Here is a 22123-nt window from a genome sequence, read left to right as displayed (position 1 = left end):
GTAAGAGCAAGCACTCTTTTTACTATGTGAAGAAGAAGAATGGGGGGGGACACCCCAATCTATGATTAATTGATTGGATGGGTTCCACTGTGACTATGACTCCAAGTCCACACAGATCTGTTGCATATGCATTAACAGATTTTTGTGTATTTTAAAACCCTTAGCACTCAATTAAAAATTATGGTTGGTTATGCTAACTCTAGAATTGTTTTACATAATATCAAGCACTAATATATGTACTCATAAGACAACATCAGGGCATTCTCCTGCTCTGTGAAAAACATTGTGAAGACCTATCATCCCAATGACTAGCATTTTAACAAGTGAAGGCTTTCTTCTGGGTTAACGGTGCATTATGTGCAAATGCACATATTAGAACCATGATATAATTTTTCCCCTTTCTTTTTCTTTCTTTTTAAAAAGCAGTTTCAGAGCAGGCAATTAAAAATGGAGAAGTTGTGCATTATGTGAAGATAATTTCTTTTCCCACAAACTACCCTTCTGCTCCAAGTCCTGCCTTGCATCCTCCAAGCTATGTTTTCCCCTTGCGAGATTTGTATTGTAAAGATGCATTTGAAAGTGTGCAGGGAGAAAAGCCATTTTGTGAGGCAATTTAGGAGGAGGCAAATGAGACTTACCCATTTTGAGAAGAGGCAGCAGGAGATTCTCCAGTTTCTTTCCCATAACCAAAGTGTTTCCCACCAGTTGAAGTACTGTCAGAGTTTCAGCCAGCAGCTTCACGGCACTGAAATGACCCACAGAATGGCCCAATGCAATTTACACACATTGTTCCAAGTGACTTTGCCGGTGGACTTCTGGTATGAATAGGATGGTGTTCTTGGTGAGTCATGTCTGAATTTAAATATCTCATTGTTCTTCCCAACAATGGCCAAGGGAACAATGTTACATCATGACATAGCATCATTCCCATTGGGTCTTTTTAGGACATTACAGCACTACTGATTGCAGTTTCACTGCTGCTCAAAGTGATGGTTAATGGAGAGAAACTGGAAGCCTTTTGTCATTGCTAAAGGAAATAAACTATAAAGCAGTGTCATGCACCTGCCTTTCATTGAATGAGCTTCTGTTGGGTTGTTAGTAACTTAAAGCAGAACACGTCATGTTTCCCATCCTGTTCCCAGTCATATCTTTAGAAAGCTGCCATTCATTTGTTTCAGTGTAATTATATCCCACCTTAAAGACTATGGGCAGGTAAAAATAACAACTATTTTCTATCACAAACATTCACAATTATTACGCAGGCTGAATGAGAAAACAAAGGAAGGGGATCAAAAACATTAGTAGGTATATGCTTCCACTATCCCTGCCTAATTTAATGAATGCCAGAGACTGCAGAAGATTAACAGTAACTCTTTTATTGTTTAAAAGTTACTGCACAAGAACCGTAACAAACCCACTAAGGCAGAACATTGTAGTGCTTCCGTCTTAGTTCATTTGTAATTTTCCATGTCATACTATATAGGGCATTGCCTATCTGCTAAAAACCACATTTCACCTAGTGCAATGCCCACCAGATTGGGACTGGGGAGAAATCTGATCTACATTTATAGATGAAGCTATTTTTGAAACAATGTGTAAACCAAAACCCAGTCATCTTTTCAAATTCACACTTCTCTGAATTTTTCAATACAGTTGTCTGGCAAAATAATGTGTACAAAAAATGCATATATAAGGATAAAATCTGCACGGAAAGGCATATGTTTGTGAAAATAGCATTCAGAACTGCATTATATAGAGCAATATTGCTTTGCAAAGGTATGTGTATTAAAAGATGTCTATCAGGAGAAATTCACAGTAAAAATGCTGCCGAATTTTCATGAGAACTTGTTCAAAATATTTGAAACTGATGTGGAAATGTGGAATGCTCAACTGAGAATATGAGAATATGAGAGAAAGCAGAATTGACTGATTCAGCCATCCTTAACTACCAGTCAGCCAAGACAGTGTATTATGCCTATTCTAACACTATCCTTTCTTCTCCCTCATTCTTCAAACTGAGGTTCCATCATCAAAATTTGTCTTCCTCTGCTAAATGCCACCCATTACCACAAAATTACAGCTGGTGGATTTAATTACTCTCCTCACAGCAATTTAACATGCTTCACCCTCCTCCTGCCAACACCATCAGATTTCCCATAACTTACTATGAATAGGCAGGATAAATTATTCTCCTTTGAAGCTTAGGTGACAAAATCTAAGTGAAGCAATCATATATATGTACACCAAAAATTGCTCTAGAAAACTATTAGATGCTCGTAGCCTTTCTTTGGATAATTCTGAACAAAGTCTATGGCTAGGCAAATCAAAATTCAGCTCTTCTTCCTGTATGCCAGCATAAGGCAAGAAACACATTCAAAGCCAGCTGTTTAAGCAAACTGCCAACATAAGATGAAATAACTTGTATTCCTCAGATGTGTGCTCAATATGGAGCTGTCTGGATGTCTTACAACTCAGTCATGGATCCTAATGCAAAATCTAACACGCTAGGATATCATATGGTCTTGTAATTCTCTCTGAAGGAACTTAGAATTACAATGATTCATACTTGCTGTTTTTTTCCATCTGTAAACAGGCACAATAGTGTTAGTACATTGGCGGGTTTCTTTGTATACTGTAGTGTTCAATAGCTTTTCATTTAAAAGATGTTTTACTTTTTTGTTGTTTACACAGAAAGCTGTGGAATCAGATATTGCTAAGAATATAAATAAGCTACAGTATGGGCAGCTATGCCTTGTCAGATACCTTTGGGATCAAGCAGTTTGAAATGGTTTCAGGAACAAATACAAATCGCTACCCCACAACAGGCTTGGCTGTAGCTGGGGACCACAAGAATGATCCAATATCCTTTGTACCTGGAAATAATCCAGATTCACGTTCTCATAACTTGAGAATCTCGATTCAGTCCATTCACTGTTCCTGTAATGCAACCAGTCCATCTCTCTCTACGACAGCTAGTAGAAAGAAAAAATGTTGCGTGCTGAGACCCTGAGACCACCCCCTTGTTGGTGAATAAGACACAAGAACATGGATATTAGGTTAATGTTATTGGGTAAATTTAGGCCACAGTTTCATTGGTTACAGAATGTGAGCGGGATTGGCATAGACATTGGAATTGACCCGACTATATCTGACTCCTGCCCATCACGTAGGGAGTCCAGTGAGGTTCAACCACCAGTAGGGGGAGCCCTGTCGATGCAAACCATCTCGAGCTCCCCCTGGTTTCCCAACGGGGTCATGGCATGGCCCTAGCCCTACCCCGGGCTTCGGACAAGATCCACACACCCGGATTCCTTTAATGGAATACCCTTAAGCTTGGAGGGGCAGGTGATGGCCACACCTCCCCTCGCCCATCATAAGATCAACCAGTGCCTAACGATCCAGGAAGCAAGCCAAGAGGAAGCTCTCTGGTTCGCACCTCAGTTTAAATGGGGCCCATCCCCACCGCCCCCGTCCCCCCGCCAGCAGATTGGCTGCCTGGTGAATGTTGTGGCCGGGAATCTCTGGATGATGTGGGACTTCGTCCCCTGCTCCTGGAGGGGAGTGGATGGCCACATGGTCCACCGTAACTCCTCCCCACTGGGAAGTGGAGCGGATTTGTAGGCTACCGTATTATGTCTGCATTCCCTCAAAAGCCCAGAAGCCTTTTCTTTCTGAATCTCTTTCCAGGAAGCATTCTCACAGTTGGACACTGAAAATGGGTTTCCCTGCTGTTTGAGAGTAGCCCTACTTTAATAAGTGACCTTGGCTCTCATGGATATCTGTGCAAGACAAGCTTCTCAGCTTGTTAACCCAAAAGGATCCCACAACATTGCCCATTGAGCTACTAAACAATATTCAGCCATACCCCCTCCCCTTAATTCTTTGGCTATGCACACACTCCCATTTAATCTGCATCCAGTGTGCTCCCACCAGTGGTTTGGGAAGCAGTGTACACATGACATTAGCCACAGTTCACATCTATTTTGTCATTTCTTATGAAGCACTGCATTTTGATGTGTTTGCCCCCAAACCAACTTCAATGGGAACAGAGAAAAAGAATAAACTTGTTGCACTTTAAGCTGGTCATGTGTTCACAGCCTTTATCATGACATAACCCTTCTCTCTTCTTACCTCTCTCCTTGCTGTTGTTGTTTTTCTTTAAATCATATGATGGATTCATATGACCTCAGTTGGTAGAGCATGAGACTACTAATCTCAGGGTCATGGGTTTGATCCCTATGTTGTGCAAAAAGATTCTTGCACTGCAGGCAGTTGGACTAGATGACTCTTCTGGTCCCTTCCAGCTCTATGATTCTCTGATTCTGTAAGCTTTTTTCCAATATAGTTTTGTTTTGAGTTTTTCCCATTTTGGAAAATGCAGTGGAGAGTTTTGCACTTGATTTTGAGACCCACACATATCTGACCCATCTAACCATTTATTTATATGTGATAGATTCATTGAATCCTTTCTCTCAACTCAAAGAGTGGAAGTGCATTTGGGGGGATGTAGTGGAGAGTTGAGCTACCTTAACAGAAAAAAGAAGGCAAATTTCATTGTTGCCCATTTAGATTTTGCATTCACATTACTGTTGAGGAAAAAGCATAAGCCTTTTCATGTTGATGTAAGAATGCAAAAATTGCAGATTTCAGTCTCCTGCATAGCCTATCTTTTTACAGCAGCTCACTTTAGACATTTGTTACCACAGATACTGATGTAAAGAGGTAATGAGAGCTATTATACAGGACATCGAAATGACAGCAGGGCACATTTGACCATGCTCTTGCACATCTTCCACCTGTCATTTAATGTGTTCTTGAGGAATACGCATTGGTTTCAATGGGACTTGTGCAGGAGATCTTTCCAGTGGATTGTGCCTCATGGGTCGCATCTCTGAACCTCCCGCTATTAACATCATCCCATTATTAACAGCATTATTTGGACCCGACATGTCATTTCACCCAATGAAAAAGAAAACAATAAATACTAGTAGCCATTAATGTTAAACAGTACTAATCATGAACAGCACATAATGAAAGTGTATGATTATGCTAGTAGATCTCTCACAAGCAGAAAATTACACCATTAGGGCCAGAGTCATGTGGGTGGTTCTGGGTTGAAAGCTACATTCTTTTGTATATGAGAAGACATGTATTTGTTTATTTAATTGTACAGGGAGTCCAAGGCTTTTCCTTTGTCAAGCAACAGGAATTATAGTTGGCTCTTGTCCAGAAACTTCTTGCTTTTATGAGTGTTCTTGGTGTATTTAAAACTCAGACGATAGTTTAATTCTCCCTCTAGTACACTTCAACTACTCACCCACTTACAGCAGATGGTGTAAGACCACAAAATAAAAACAGGTGGGAAGGGGACCCACCTTTCTAAGAATATATTCAAAACTGTTACTTAAACACTTAAGAACTTTCAAAGGACATCTGCAAATTCCATACGAGCCTAGAAACTTTGATAAATAGTGTATCTCAAGCACCAGGACTTTGGTGTGGCACAAAATATGGGGGGGGGGGTGTGAGCATTACAATAATGTCTCCAAATCTACGGAGAGATAGCATCCATTGTTACAGGAACATATCTTGAGAAAGCACTTAAAATGACATAATCACATTTTCAAAACAGAGGGAAGCAAAGAAAGATGCATGGCAGAAGACAGAAAGAGAGGGATAGGGCATGGAAATTAAGGGAGATGATGACAGGTATGTTTAGCCAAATGGAGAAAAGAAGAATTAAACATACAACAGGAGGCACATTGGGTTAGATCCAATGGCGCCCTTCCATCTGTGGAAGCTCCTACCCATGAGTCGGGAAGCAATTTTCTGGATTCCCATTTCCTCTGGTAACCTCTCACACTACTTTTCACACTATGCTGGAGGGATCCTTACACTAAAAAGTAGATGGGAGGATGCATGGTGATGGGTAAATAGGGAATCAGTGAAATTCACCTCTTCTCTTCCATGAGTGGGAACCTGGAATGACCATTCCATGAGCAGAACTACACTCCAAAACCAACCCATTATTAGGACAGAGATGCATGAAGTTGAAATTAAATTCCTAGTTTGCCACTTAAATGCCACCTAGATGTCAAAGAGTATGAGAGCATTGTCTAGACTAGATGATTAGGCTGATGCCATTTACATTAGCTATCTAGTTTCCTAAAACTTCATGCATCCTCCAAGTATCACCCTTTTGTGTTCCAACTACATTTTGCCCCACTTTTAATAAGAGCATTCCAAACTCACATTATGCCAGCTAGAGATAAAGTGAATTATTTCCTCTGTTATTCACCAGAATATGTATATTATATAAAAGCCTGTGTATAATTATTATAAAGGTCAAATTAATTGTACAATTAACTTCAAGAACTGCTGGTTTCAGAAGTATTATGTATATCAGAATTTTAAATATTGGTGCTAATAACAGATTCCCTCCAAACAGCATCTTCGGGGTTTGGTGTTAGGAATGCAGTATGCATGGGAAAGGCCTTAGCCCCATTTTTCTATCTGCCACATTCATATTGACCTCCACATCTATTGTACATTAGCAAACATGTATTTAACAAAGTTAATATTTTAAATGTGTTAAATGCATGACATAAACTTCCTGGCCTGGACTTCTCTTCTTCCCTGCCCCCCACCCCCAAGACTTTCTTCAGGTCTTTTATGTGGCCCCTGAAAAGATGGGCTATCTCAGGTAGTTAATTGTTTCCTCACTAACTACCTAGTAGTTATTACTAAGCACAAGGGATTGTGAACTGTTAAGTGTGATAATACATCACAGAGCTGTTTTGCCCCCTCTTTTGGCATTATGCCTGAATTGGAAACATCAGTCCATGTTGGGGGTCACTGTTCCAAACATCCTTATGCCTGCCCACTTAGTCCCAGACCTTTTGATGTTGAACATAGAAGGTCTGAAGGGGATTCTATCGACATCCATTTGAAGGTGAGTAGAAATCACCATACAAGCATGAGCTCTGCTAAACTAGCCTCCCTACACTGTGGATACAACCCAAAAATGCAGGTAGATGCTCCCATCAGATCTTCCTTGCTCAACACAGGAAGGTATGGAATAGAGAGATTGTACAGTCTGCATACAGAGAGATGTTGGAGGCAGGGCTGGCACACATAGCCCTGGGTCACCTACACGCAGGATTTTCTGTTCAGAAAGCATATGTATTTCTAAAATAATGCCTTTGCAGGGGTGCATGTGATCAAACCCAGACTGTGGTTAAGACAAATTCTTAATTGTCCACCCCACCAAAGTCTCCCATCTAGGCTTCCTATCATGGATCCTACACTGGGCTTCCAATTGCTGTTTTAAATATGAGTGGGGGTTTCCCCCCTCCTCTTGAAGCATATAGATGAGGAAACAAGTGGATGTTTCATTAATATTACTCAGTCAGCAGATGCAAATCCATAAGAACCAACTGGCACAATTGCAATCAAGAATTCACAGACAGAATGCAAAAAGCTAGCCAGCTGAAATGTGGCTCATTCAGTATATTTTTTAGAATTTCACAAATCCAAGGGGAAAGATGAGGGGAAGGGGTAGGACACCAGCAATGGCCCACAACAGCAGGACTCCTCAGGCATTGCTCCACAGCAGGCTCTCTCTGTGTGTCCACCTACCTGCACTTTTGGTCTGGTACAAACCCACTTAGGGTCACTGTGTAAACTGAGGTTTGTGGTGTTGGGTGAATGAAAAAGCAGGTAGGACTAAACTCAAAGGATGCTTTTCATCGGAAAGGAGAATCAGGGTGGGGTAGGAAGTCAGGAAACAGCTAGGTAAGGCTTGGAGATGCATGTGCCTACAACAGTTCCTGTTTTATGTTAATTATTGTGGTTCAAACACAATTTTTTCTCGGGGTTACTTACTTCATGGAAAGATATTTATTCCACTTTCCCACTATAAAAGCATTCAATGTAGTGTACAACATCAACAAATGAAAACAACACATTTAAAACTAACTGAATAGTTTTATCGATAAAAAGGTGTCCCAACTGGTTAATATCAATAGATATTATTCACCACCATTTTCACCAGCAGCACCTCCAATTAAAGCTGACAGTTCTCAAGTAAAAGCTTTTGGCTTGCCCTTCAGTTATGCCAGATGGATTTCTTTATCTGAGGAACCAATTCCATGCATGCTGGGGAAATAAGGTGTGAACAAGTTTGTGGGCACGTACAAACTCTACTTGTGTGGGCTTTGCCTGTACACTTGTGGACCCCTGAATAAGTAAACAAATCAAGCAAACAAAGTCTATTTGCATACCATTTCGATTGTGCAGGCCATAGTTTCCCCAACTTCCCCTCCCCCGACCATTTGCTTAGGGTCTTGGTGGACCACTTACCTCTTACTGCATATAGTGGCACTTGAAATACACTAGGCTAGATGCTGTGTGATTTTCAGATGTAGTTTTTATTGTGTCTATTATTTGTTATATCATATTTAATTGCATTACAATCTGAATACCATAGAACTCTATAAAATTAAAATATTAAGTGTCCTTCACAGATATGTCAGAGACCACCTGAAAGAAAGTCAATGGCCACTGATTGTCCATGGACCATAGCCTGGGAACACCTGGTGTAGGATCTTTCACATAAACAAGGCAGGGGGTGAAGCCCTGTGCATACAATTTGTTGTTGTTTAGGGTCTTGGTGGACCACTTACCTCTTTCTGCACATAGTAGCACATTTAGTTTAGGACATGTTTAGTCGTGTCCGACTCTTCATGACCCATGGACCAGAACATGCCAGGCACTCCTGTCTTCCACTGCCTCCGCAGTTTGGTCAAACTCATGCTGGTAGCTTCGAGAACATCCAACCATCTCGTCCTCTGTCGTCCCCTTCTCCTTGTGCCCTCCATCTTTCCCAGGAAGTCTTCTCTTCTCATGAGGTGGCCAAAGTATTGGAGCCTCAGGCTTCAGGATCTGTTCTTCCAGTGAGCACTCAGGGCTGATTTCCTTAAGAATGGATAGGTTTGATCTTCTTGTAGTCCATGGAACTCTCAAGAATCTCCTCTGCTTTTTAAGCATACAAAGGACCATAGCATACAAAGGACCATAGAAATACCGGATGGGGGATACTCAGGCACTGATTCTTCAATTAGAGAGAATTATACGTATCCAAGTGTCCCTATTTTACTTTGTGGAGTATTGTACAGCTTTTATAAAGCACCAAAGACTACTTCAGAAGCTTTCTTCAGGCAAACTTTGTCCAAGGAATGTGCTGTTGTTATTGATAGAGGTGCAGGTGGACTCCGCAATATAATTCTTTTAATATTGATCTGCTGTTACTCATGGATATTTTTGGTGAATAACTGCTGCTTGTGAATAGCTGATCAGACGCTTCCACTTACTTCAAACACTAGCATAACTTTATTGAACAAACCTCACAGGTACCTAACCTAGTGCTTCCCTGCTACTTTCTAAGGAGCACTTCCTATGTGGGAGAGCTGCTTTCTTTCAAAGTGAAAAGCACCTGATCTCTAAGATATATTGGTATAAGATATTATATCAGATACTATATCACATTATGCTGCGTACTGTATACATTTGGACCTTTTCTTTTCTTATTCCATGTGATATATGCACTCAACAAACATCAGTGAGGTTCACAGGTACATTTTTCATGGCTCACAGCATTCACGTCAAAGAAGATGTGAGCATTGCAGGCCCTGAATTCTTCTGGCTTAATTAAAAATCCAAGCCATGGAGGAATTCCTGGTTTACCCCCCTTCCCACCTGTTCCACAACACCCTTTGTCTCCCTTTGGTTTAGACTCTACCTACAAGTCTGAGTTGCCAGCAATGGCATCAGCAGCAATAATGACATTCCAGTCACAGGAAGAGAGAAGAAGGTATGGTCTCTCCCTACCTTCTCCAGAGCCTGGAGAAGGAGAAAAGGTCCTGGAGTCTTTGGGGAAATGTACTGCACCTGAGGGCCATCAGCACCATTTTTCCTGGTGTGCCCTCTATATATTGCACCGGACAAGGGAAGGTGTAAGTTGTGGGATTACTATGTGCTGCTACTGTTGCCACCAGCAGAAAATGGGACAGGAGGACTGGGGAATCAAAGGGCTGGGTGGCTAGGGAAAAGAGGGCTTTGACCCAGAGATAAAGCACGCTATTGCTCATTTTTGTGGTGGTAGCTCAGATTATTTCCAAGACAAAGCCATCACTGCTCAGTAGTATTGTTTGTGGTTGTCTCGTATGTGGTTGGTTCTCTGATTTATGGTATACTGTTATTTGTTCCATGCCTCGTTTCCATATTTTTCTGGCTTTTTCTTAGTCAAACAAATGCAAAGCTTAATACCAAGTCCCTAGTATGTTATCCTTTTTACCAAAAGTACCTTTGAAATTCAAAACTTTTCACTTGTATCTTTTACACCCAAAGATTTCAACGCACCCGTGATGTTGCTAATGTTACTTAGTAGGAAACAATGGGTTTGTATTTTCAAATGAAATATCTGTATAATGCCTAACCAAGAATACATATTTCATACATCTACTTTGGGGGAGAATTCTGATCCAGAACCTAAAGAGATTTGCCAATAAATTCAATAAACATTTGCAGACTGCTGTTAATTATACACTTGAAAGGATATAGAGTTACATTCGTCTTTGACCTAGGTTACTGTAGTACTCTTTGTTCTATTAAAAGGATCAGAATGGCTCTTTCCTTTCAACAGAAAGAAGGGGTTTGATTTGTTTGCTTTAAATATGAAATACAGATATAATTCCAACATTCATCTTGTTAAACTGAATACATATATGTATATATTTCCAGGTTAATTTGATTGCTTTTGGTGTCATTATCTATAAAGTATTTCAACAAACAGCCATGCTAAAGCCAGAAGTTAGCTGCTATGAAAATATAAGGTAAATTTCAACTTTGACTCTTTTTAAAACAACTAAAACCAGTTGATTTGAAAACAGCTACCCACTGATGTAATTCTATATTAACATCACTCCTGAAGGAAAGTGTACTTTACACTGCATTAAGGCTTTTTTTTCTTGCTGACAAAAGCCTATGACTGTACTTGTGTGTCCATTTACCTGTGAGTAAGCCCCACAGAACTCAACAGGATATGTAGCGGAACTTCCCCACCTTCTCCTCTACCCCCACAACACCTAAATCTGTTCTGGGAATTCACAGGGCGTGCACAGTGTGTACAGGGAAAGGAGAGGGTGGGGAATATCTGCTGCTTAAAGTCCTTGCACCAGCTAAACTATTTAGTTGGATGGCACCCTATTAAAATAGTTGGCAGCAAGGATGGATTGGTAAGGTTCCGGGGACTCTAAATTCTGCAGTTTTAAGAATCTGGGTCTTAAAACTGTGCTTCAAATGGAAATAGAAATCTTGCTAATGAATTAGGATTGCCATATGGTGGGGTGAGCGGCAGTTGTGGCAGGGCATGGCCATAACTGCCTCCGCAGGGTGGTTTGGCAGGGGTGATCGAAGAGGGCCCGGCTACTCAGCCACCCTGCACCACAACTCACCTTTCCATACAATGTGATCCGTTGCCCCACCACCACTGCTCTCGGCACTTCTTTGGTGCCTGGAAAAGACACCTCCTCACATATGCATGGCAGGGAAGCAGGCAGAACTTCCCCCTCAGGGCTGCCAGCAACCGCCCACCGCAGCCGCGGCTGATTCCCACACAACCTGTCACCTCAAAGCGGCCAAAGCCCTGACCATCACTGCCACAACACTGACCAATGGATGCCTTTGGGGGGGGCAAAGTTGTTGAGTTTTTTTTGAGGGGCAAAGTTATCCCCCAAAATTAAGTTTTTAGGCTTTATACTTGTTGCCATATGTCCTTTTCCCCCAATACATTTTGCTGGGGGGGAACTCCTAAGCCAAACTCGAGGCATAGTCCCAACTTACAGTGCAATCCTATGCATGCCAACACAGAAATAAGTTCTACTGAGTTCACAGAGACTTACTCCCCAGTAAGTGAGTATAGGATTGTAGTCAGGATTCCCATTTTTTTCCACTAAGGGAGATCTCAGAATTTGTTTCACTCTCCCATTCAAATCAATGGGGTTGAAAAAAACACTTCTCTTCCATCTCCTTGCTTTCTGGGTGATGCACTCTGTTGGTGGAGGAGAGGGAAATAGGGGGAGGGTTCAACAAACCTGCCTCTGTCTCTCGGGATTGTTTAATTATTATTTTGTGTGCTGCTATGATTTCCCGATCAACTCATTTTCTTTAAAACTGATTTATAGAGACCTTGAAAACCGTTTGTGCTGGCAAGGCTGGAGTGTGTGTGTGTGTGTGTGTGTGCGCGCGCTATAGGGACCACTGAAAACAACTTACTGTTTTTGTTGCTTAGAAACACTCCTGCAGTTTCAACTTGCTGCGTTAGATTTATAGTTAGGATTTAGCAATTGTTTGATTGATCACTTTTCTCCTGTTCCTCGCCCTATCAGCTTCACACAGTGCACTGCTTCTAATGAAGTCAAAAAATTATTCATTTTTCTGGAAGCAGCACCAAAAAAGAAAAAGAAAAAAAAGAGGAGGGGGGAGAGAAAAGGCTTTCTTGTGGAAAGGAAGTCCAGCAACTGCTGGACTGAAAATGAAAAAGAAAAACTAATCAAGGAGCTCATTTGTGAGACAACATGGTGTAATTTGTCAGAGTCCATGAGCAGGGCTGGGTGTACTTAGACTACAGTGTGTTAACAAAAAAAGAGGGTGGGGGAATCAGAGGCAATTGATTTGTATGCTATTAGGACATCAGTATTCTGACCCTGCCACAATTTAAAGTTCCCTTGCATTGTAAAAGCGAAATCCTTTTAATATAAAGAGAAAGTCTGGTTTTACAGCCAGCACTATCTCCGAGGCTGAAACTGAGAAACAGCCAAAAGATCCCTTTGATGTCATGCACATGTGCTGACCTAAGAGCATACTATACATTTTTTCCAAGGTTTCTTAGGGGGTATACTTCATAACAGACATATGTTTTACCTTGGGGAATTACACTAACAGTAGATTTAAAATCAAATCATATGGCTCTGCAATACACCAGAGAAAACAGATTTGAAGATTAAGACAGGCAGTGTTTTTAAAAAACCGTCCACTTTTTACTCTTTCTTCTGCAATTTTTGTTGCTGTTGTTTTTTTCCCCTTTCGTTATGAGAGCAAGAGAATATCATTTCGGCAACAGCACCGCAGCACACCCTAAAGGAGGAACCATGTAACTGCCATGCAGCGTTCAGGGATTTTTCAACTGCAAAAATCATTTTCTGCATATGGTGGGAAAGGGAGGGAGGGAGGAAGAGAATTCTAACTCTCTTGCTTCTACCTAGATCTTGTGCACGGGGGGCTCTTTCCCTCCTCTTCCTCCTTGGGGCAACGTGGATCTTTGGCGTGCTTCATGTCATCCAGGGATCAGTGGTCACTGCGTACCTTTTTACAATCTTCAATGCATTTCAAGGACTGTTCATCTTCATATTTCTTTGTGTTTTGTCACGAAAAGTGAGTACTTCTTCTACCTAGAAATGCTTCATGTGGCACACCTGTGCCAAAGCCTCCCTTGAAATTTGTAAACTGAAAAGACCCCTCCTTTTTAAACATCCCTCTCAGAAGTTTTCTGCCCCCCGCCCTTTAACCTCAGAGATTGCTCTCGCACAGGAGTCATCCCAAAAGGTACATGCATGTGAAAGCTCACCAGGTAGGGTATTTAAAGGGAAGTTGATTCAACTGACCCCCTTTTTTTACCCCAGCTCGGGGATTGTGCTGCCCCTTACCAGAAGGCAGCATGGTGTGCTCTGTGTCTGAGAAGCATCAACAGAGAGAAAAGGGTAATAGATTGTCAGAGGCAGAGAAGCTAGAAGATTTACATTACTGTCCTATCCATATTAACTGGGCAGTCCCATTTATTTAAATGGGCCACACTTAACAAGTAAGTGTATTAAGGATTGCAGCCGTAGATGAATAAAATAATTCGTGCACATACATAATTCACAATCATGTCCTAAGACTCTGAAATCTGATTTATGTCTCACAGATCTACTATTTAAGAAGCAATGCATTTCAGATTGTACAGCAATAATCCTATGAAATAATTAAAGAGGTTTACTAACTATAATCATCCGATTCTGGATTGAAGCCTTTATGTAAGATCCTGCAGTCTGCATTCTGAAAACCCCTTCGGCATCGTCCCTAATCCTCTCTGAGGCCAAATTATGTAAAAACCTTTATAACAGAATAAGCCACACTCTCTGGAAGATGCTTAAAATACATATATTTACCTGTTAATAAGCCACTGTGTTCATTCCATCTTTTCATTTCAGATCCAGGATGAATACTCTAGGTTGTTCAGAAACGTCCCTTGCTGTTTTGGATGCTTAAGGTAAATTGATGGAAAGCTAAGATGAGCAGCACCGTGGAAGAAAGGAGAAAACGAGAGGCTTTAGAAAAATTGCTATATTGTGAAAGTATGAAATGAGCTACTGAGCTGTCATCTCTCTTAAATCAATTACTTTCTCTCCAGTATAGATATTGTACTTAAATGTGCATTCAGGCACACTATATTGTGTACAAACAGCATATCTATACAAGACAGACTGGTTTATTGTGTAACAAATAAGGCTTCTAAAGAAGCTCAGGACTCTTCAGGGCTAATGGTTGTAGCTCAGAAGGGAGCAAACCCAGTGTGCAAAGCTGTTTCTGAGAGTGGCTTTGCTATTAATGTCATACCTGCTGACTTGGAAATGAAAATAATTTAGCTTATTGCTGTTTAAAGAGAGTAAATTCCATTAGAGTGTTAATAAAAAGATTTTACTTTTATCAAAACTCAGTGTCCACTGTTGAAAACAGCTAGATTAAAAATAAGGTTTCTCTCTCTTTCTGTAGATGTAATTGTGTGGTTCTGTGTGTGCATCAATGCCTCATTTACATGGAAACAATTAAGGGGCTTGCATCATGAAGGCGGTACACACATTCCCATTTATTCCAGTTCCAGTGCTCTCCCACCACTGCTGTTTGAAGCTGAGTACACAAGATGCTAGTCACAATCCATACATACCCCATAGTATGCCACGTTAACATTGTACTTAAGCTGAGGTGTGGGGCAGATGGTCTCATCAACCTATGAATGTAGCCCATCTAAGATAAGGAAAACTCTTATCCTTAACCTCCACTGCCTTGCAGAACATCTTAAGTAGAAGAAAAGGCCAAGGAATCCCTAAGATGGTTGGATGGAATCTTGTAACCTCCTTCTGGCAACTCCTGCAGCCAAGCTGGTGCCAAATGTATTGCTCTGCTTTCCTTTGGACTACATCAGCGAGGCTGAGAAGGGGTCTTGATGTCTGGGAACCCCTGCCTGCCAGGTTTACGTCCTGCTAACACAGCTGCTTGCCTTCAGTCCCGGAATCACATTCCATCAACTCTCGAGACAGATGGGCTTCTTCTCTGAAATGCTGGAGCATAACTGCTAGTTTGTGTAGACAATACTGAAGTTGATGGACCAATGGTCTGACTCAGTGTAACACAATTTCCTGTGTCTGAGCAAAGTATCTTGCATAAAACAATCAAATTTGATTCCAATAAGAGCTCTCCATGTCCAATTTAATCACTGACAGGCTGATTTGAAGGAGTCAAAACTTATTTGAGATCTACAGATAGAGAGTCCTTCAGAAGTGCATGGTTCCTCCAAGAGGGTTTGGTAAAAAAAAACCTAAATTTACAGGACCATTCAAATGGCAGGTGAACATAAATGCTTAGATTTAAGTATTAAACTCTCTGCCTATTCAGTGAAATGAATCCCTTCTATTAAATCTGTCAATAAGAGTGCTGCAATACCAGAGCAGCTGCTAATAATGTTGATGATGAAGATAATGATAACAGATCAGTGTTCAGAAAAGAATACTTAGCTCTCCTAAAAGTAATTTGCCCCCTCCCCGTCCACCATTCCATCCTGTATTTGGAATGACTTTCAAAGACTCTGCAGTTATGTAGGGGACTAGGATTTAATTATGTTTACCGTAAACAAAACACTGGAAATTTCAAGCAGCAAGCGTAGTGTTGCAGAACAGACGCCCTGTTACCACTGTCTGATATGAAGAACATACCCCCAACATTTCTCTGATGAAAATAGGGACATCCTGTTCCATATTAATAATATTTTTACTATTTATACCACACCCATTTGACTGGGTGGTCCCAGCCACTCTGGGCGGCTTCCAACATGTATAAAACATTTTTTTAAAAAAAACCTTCCCTATACAGGGCTGCTTTCAGATGACTTGGGGTCCCATCCAACATTTCTTCGATGAAAATAAGGACATCCTAAGGAAAAGCAGGACATTCTGGGATCAAATCAGAAACTGGGACAGCTTCTGAAAATTGCATAATTGAATGCTCCTGAATATAAAATCAAACAAACAAAACCACACATAGAAAGGGAGCATGTAGTGAGGAAATTAGGCTGGAACTCTTTTCTCCAAAACCTACAGTTGCAATATTTTTATGATTATTATTAATGAGCAACATACAGTCCCCACCTACAGTGTGAAGTTGTGCAGTCTAATCACAGGTTTTCTATCTCAATGAGAACCGCACCTTAAACACTGAATGCTGTTTTTTCTTGACTCTTCCATTTTCTGCTGAACAACCGCTTCCCATTGTGGCCATTCTAGCAGTCAAACCACTTGGCAACCAGAGGATTATATTTATATTGTAATACTAATGTCAAATGTCTTTTGTTTTGTTTTGTTTTTTGCTTTAAAAAAACCCCAAACACCTCTGGACATACTAATTATTTACTCACCTTGTAGTAATCACTCCTACTTTCCAATTCCAAGAACCATATCTTCTTTTAAACACATGTATCATTTTTTCAGGGACGCGGGTGGCGCTGTGGGTAAAACCGCAGTGCCTAGGACTTGCCGATCGTATGGTCGGCGGTTCAAATCCCCACGGCGGGGTGAGCTCCAGTCGTTCAGTCCCAGCTTCTGCCCACCTAGCAGTTCGAAAGCACCCTTAAGTGCAAGTAGATAAATAGGTACCGCTTTATAGCGGGAAGGTAAACGGCGTTTCCATGTGCTGCGCTGGTGCAGGCTCGCCAGAGCAGCTTCATCATGCTGGCCATGTGACCCGGAAGTGTCCTCGGACGGCGCCGGCCCCTGGCCTCTAGAGTGAGATGAGCGCACAACCCTAGAGTCGGACACAACTGGCCTTCAGGCAGGGATACCTTTACCTTATCATTTTTTCTTCACTGTACCTCACACAATGGTCCTTCCCACACCCCCAAACTACACCACCACCCTTGGCAAAGCATGGGGAGCTCTTCAGGTGTCCAGAGGCCTTCCTTGACAGGGCCCTCCTTCTATGTAAGGGTATGTTATTTTTATGTAACATGCTAATTTGCTAACTTGATGAAGGGTTGAAATCCCTTCTAGATTTCATGGTTTCAAAGCCGCAGAAAGAAATAATCAAGGGCCTAGGATTCTGTTACACAGTTAAGCAAGAAACCAAAACAATCCAGAAGGAGTGGGTGGGAGTCAACCGCTGTACAGTGGTGCCTCAGGTTAAGAACTTAATTCATTCTGGAGGTCTGTTCTTAACCTGAAACTGTTCTTAACCTGAAGCACCACTTTAGCTACTGGGGCCTCCCACTGCTGCTGCACCGCTGGAGCACGATTTCTGTTCTCATCCTGAAGCAAAGTTCTTAACCCGAGGTAATATTTCTGGGTTAGCGGAGTCTGTAACCTGAAGCATATGTAACCCGAGGTACCACTGTACCTCTGCCCAACCTGCTACACAAAGTCTGCAGTACTGTATATGCTTTCAGCTTGTATGCACGTAGGCTCCTTGTAAAGGCTTGGATCAACATACTGAGGACAATGGAGGGTCTGGCAGGTAGGATAACAACCGCTTCTCACATGTTCATTTTCCAAAGATTAGAGGTTCAGTTCTGAGCCAATAACACCAGCTGAGTTGGGGTGATTTAACCATTTTGGGGACAAATGGAAATCCCTTGTGAAAATTGGGGAGAGATGGGATATTTGGCTTGTCTTTTGTTGTTGCTGTTGGTTTGGGCACTTAGCTTAGTCATCAGTGGGTTGTATCCAATGCTAGTGCTATCCTCTTTGCTTTCATTCCCTGACAGCATTGACAGTAATGAGAAGGAGGAACTGCTTCCACTTGCCTCATCTACTGTTTGGACTTGCCTGAGCAAGCAGGATGAAAGAAAGAAAATGCACAGGGGTCACAAGGTGTTGGCACGCTTCAGGAAGGCTCACCACTGTAGACATCTTGCCCCAAATCCCTACAGTACTTTGAGAAGGCACGGCCTGTTCTGTACAGAAAGTTCCTGTGTGGTTAATTAATTCTCAGCTATTCTAATTAATATATATATGTGGCCTATGCGAACTTGTCCCACCTGATGTATGCATTGCACAAGGTCCTGAATATACTATATAAGAAATACGAAGAGCTGCGAATGCACACATCTGGGGGAGATAAAATGTTAACCAACCTGTCAACTGCTAGACTTTTAGATTAGATCTACGTTAAGTCAAGACATAGCCACAGCCTGGGCCTGTCTGGCAAAGCTATTTATAAACAAAATGAATAGAAGGGGAAGCATAACATGTTCAGTACATTGACACTCCATTTAGCCTTGGCTAAAGTGTCAGATGCCAGCATAATAAAGTTGTTCGCAACATTCGGCTTTCTTCATGTTTCTCTGCCAAAAGGATATAAGCCACGCTGGTCTTATTTAGTCACTTACTGTAGCAGACTTCACCTAATCCACCTTGTACAAAACAATTTAGCCGTGGTAAAGTTACACACTCAATTTTCTAGTGAAATACAATGCTATCTCTTTCGAGAAGAGTATGCTCCATTCTGCTTCTAATCCAGTGATAATTCTTAGGAGCAGGAAATGTTTCACGTAGCTTTCGAGTAATAAGAAATATGCACGAGGGGGAAACAGGTGCACCTCCAAGTCGGCAAGAGCTGTTGAAATCAATTAGGGATGTCGCCAACACTGATTTTTCCCAGCATGAAAATATGGCCCATGTCTCTTTCAATGTACACCTAAAGTGCAAGCCGGGCCCAGTGGCCACAAAATTCTTTTTCATCTTTGCTTTAATTTGGAGAAGAATGCAACTCCTTTGGTCTTCACTTCCTTCCATCCACACATGATCCTTCCAGATCCTCCCCTTCCAAAAGGAGGTCTTTTCACTTTTCTTATGCACTGGGCCTAAGGTAAGGTTACTAGATTTTTTCAAATAAATCCAGGGACACTTTTCAACTTCAATGGATTTTGTATGGGGACTGATCTGAAAAACCCGGGACTGTCCCTGGGAAACTGGGACGTCTGGTAACCTTAGCCTAAGGTAGACCTGTAAAATGAAATTTTCTGCAAGGGTTCCTGATATTAGCCAAATCAGGTTTTGCCTTGGTTGCTTTTGGGTACAGTACAATATACAAAGCTTTTTTTTCCCAGCCAGAATTCACCAGAACTCAGTTCCGGCACCTCTCAGGCAGGTGCCAATGCCATTATAAGAGAACAAGGGAGGTGTTTGTGGTGGGTTTCGGCACCTCTTTTTCTAGAAAAATAGTACTGTGGTGGTATTCAACTAAGCTTTACTCAGAAAAGACCTGTTGAAATTAATGGCCCTATTGAGGTCCTATGCATTAATTTGAATGGGTCTAATTTGAATGAGTAAAGCTTAATACCATTCTTGGGCACTAAAATTGGGGGAGAGATTGAAAATTTAAATTATTAGTAATGATTCAATAGCCAGTGTTTTTTAAAAAAATGAAAATGCATGAAACATACCTAATACTAAAAACCCTAAATGTCTACTCTTCATGAGACAAATATACTTCATTCATTCATTCATATCCTACCTTTCGTAATACAGTGTTACTTCTGGATGTGAATGGGATCCATTCTGGAGCCCCGCTCGCATCCTGAAGCTAACACAACTCACATCTGCATGTGCGCAGGTTATGATTCGTCGCTTCCGCGCATACACGTGATGTCATTTTGAGCATCTGCGCATGTGCGAGCATTACTTCCGGGTCACCGTGGAGCGTAACTCGAAAACGCTCAACCCGAAGCTACTTCAACCCAAGGTAAGACTGTATTCCTATGATGTTTTGTGAAGCCTATTTACTTTTAAAGAAGTGAGTGCAGAAATATTTTTTACGGTAAAAGGAAGAGCTACCCTTAAAAACAAAATCAATGGGAGCTCTGCTCTCAGGTGCTCAATAGTCCCCAACCCCCTTTCTTCCAACACTTCAATTAAATAGCAGGGTAAAATGTCTGATGAGGCAATAAATGAGGTATTTTTGAAATCAAGAGGTCCAAGCAGCTGGTGAGGCTGCAAAGTTTTGGATCAATGTAAGAAAAGCACTCATCCAATCCACAGCCACTTGGTAATGATACCTTAAGTTCAGTCCAAAGAAATTCTAAAGCATCATTCAAAAGAGGTTGAAAATAGAAGCCTCTTTCATGGGTGAATACAACTTTTTAGGAAATTGGATGAAAGGTTTTGGCTAAGCACAAGTTTATTTGCAATCACATCACAAAATTTAAAGTGAGGATGCCAACACAGATTCTGGTAGCCATCCCTCATGGAATCCTGATAATCTGAATTAATTTTATTTTTTTTCAAAGACCAGCTTCTAGCTTCCACATGGGCAGGCTGTGCAAAATGCTTTTAAACTAGAAAATATCCCTTAGCCAGAGTGTAGGACCTTTGCTCTGCATGGATCCTCGTTCCTTCCCCTGCCTTCTGTTCTCTATTCCCGCTGTCCCTAAACACTGTTGTTAACATTCACAGAGGCTTAAATGCATGCTAATTCCATGATGCAAAGTTTAATAGTGCAATGTAACTTGAATTTTCCAAGTCACAAAAAGAAGCTAACCTAACAGGAATTGCTGGGTCGTATCGTGCTTTGAAAACGTAATGTTGACCTTTCCCTCCACAGATGCTGTGCAATGCCCCCCTTTGTCCCACTTCCCAAGAAGAAAGGCATGGCACATTGTTGGCCACAGGAAAAGTCATGGTTAGACTCTAAGTCAGGGGTACTCAACCTTTTTATACCTACCGTCCACTAATACATCTTTCTTGATGGTAAAATTTCCTTACCGCCCACCAGTGCTCGATGGAAGGAGGATTCAGCTTGTGCCCTAGAACCTCCTAGCGCCCACCTAAAATCCTGAAATGCCCACTAGTGGGCAGTAGGGACTAGGTTGACAACCCCTGTTCTAGGTGCTTCTCCATGGGTATACAGTGGTGCCTCACAAGACGAAATTAATTCGTTCCGCAAGTCTTTTCGTCTTGCGATGTTTTTCGTCTTGCGAAGCACGGTCCGTCGCAACTGCGCCTCTTCAAGCGACTTTAAGAAAAAAGCAAACAAACTCGCAAGACGTTTTCGTCTTGCGAAGCAAGCCCATAGGGAAATTCGTCTAGCGAAGCAACGCAAAAACCGAAAAACCCTTTCGTCTAGCGAGTTTTTCGTTTTGCGAGGCATTCGTCTTGCGGGGCACCACTGTAGCTCCTTTCCTGAACATTACAGTGCAGGTAGGGAAGCATAGGTTAGGGATACTGCTGAGTCCCAAATTCTGCTATCCTAACCCTGCTTGGGACGCAGGCGGTGCTGTGGTCTAAACCACAGAGCCTAGGGCTTGCTGATCAGAAGGTTGGCGGTTCAAATCCCCGCAATGGGGTGAGCTCCCGTTGCTTGGTCCCTGCTCCTGCCAACCTAGCAGTTCGAAAGCACATCAAAGTGCAAGTAGATAAATAGGTACTGCTCCGGCGGGAAGGTAAACAGTGTTTCCGTGCACTGCTCTGGTTCACATGACCTGGAAGCTGTATGCCCACTCCCTTGGCCAATAAAGCGAGATGAACGCCGCAACCCCAGAGTCGTCCGCAACTGGACCTAATGGTCAGGCGTCCCTTTATCTAACCCTGCTTACCTCTCAGTCTCACTGAATTCAATAGGAATTACTTGTGAGTAGATATGCTTAAGACTGTGCTGTAAAGTATTGTGGAAAAGAGAACATTACCCAAATTGGTGCAAGGAAAAGAGGGATGGCTACTTCGCTTAGGCAATGGCTGCCTAGCTGATCTCAAAGACTGCATAA

General features: G+C 41.8%; 1 protein-coding gene and 1 long non-coding RNA gene across 4 annotated transcripts in view; one reads left to right on the top strand and one right to left on the bottom strand.

The window, feature by feature from the left end:
* Positions 1-14811, top strand: part of ADGRL4 (adhesion G protein-coupled receptor L4) — an 88913-nt gene extending 74102 nt beyond the window's left edge. For all 3 annotated transcript variants that reach the window (XM_083510644.1, XM_083510643.1, XM_083510642.1), the window contains 3 exons: positions 10801-10892; positions 13323-13491; positions 14310-14811. In XM_083510644.1, coding sequence (XP_083366770.1) covers positions 10801-10892; positions 13323-13491; positions 14310-14372 — 324 coding nt within the window. In that variant the 3' untranslated portion in view covers positions 14373-14811. The remainder of the gene's footprint in view (positions 1-10800; positions 10893-13322; positions 13492-14309) is intronic.
* Positions 14812-14933: 122 nt separating this feature from the next.
* On the bottom strand, positions 14934-17461 carry LOC310710151. The gene is made up of 3 exons (XR_014527868.1): positions 17247-17461; positions 16508-16873; positions 14934-16466 (listed from the first exon to the last, which is right to left on the bottom strand). It is a non-coding gene; the product is annotated as an uncharacterized lncRNA (long non-coding RNA).
* Between the last annotated feature and the right edge of the window lie 4662 nt (positions 17462-22123).

This window comes from Podarcis liolepis, assembly GCF_965112155.1.
Source record: "Podarcis liolepis genome assembly, chromosome: 6".
In the NCBI taxonomy this organism is placed as follows: Eukaryota; Metazoa; Chordata; class Lepidosauria; order Squamata; family Lacertidae; genus Podarcis; species Podarcis liolepis.
The sequence above is the reverse complement of the archived record's forward strand: the minus strand, read 5'-3'. Positions and strand labels throughout refer to the sequence as shown.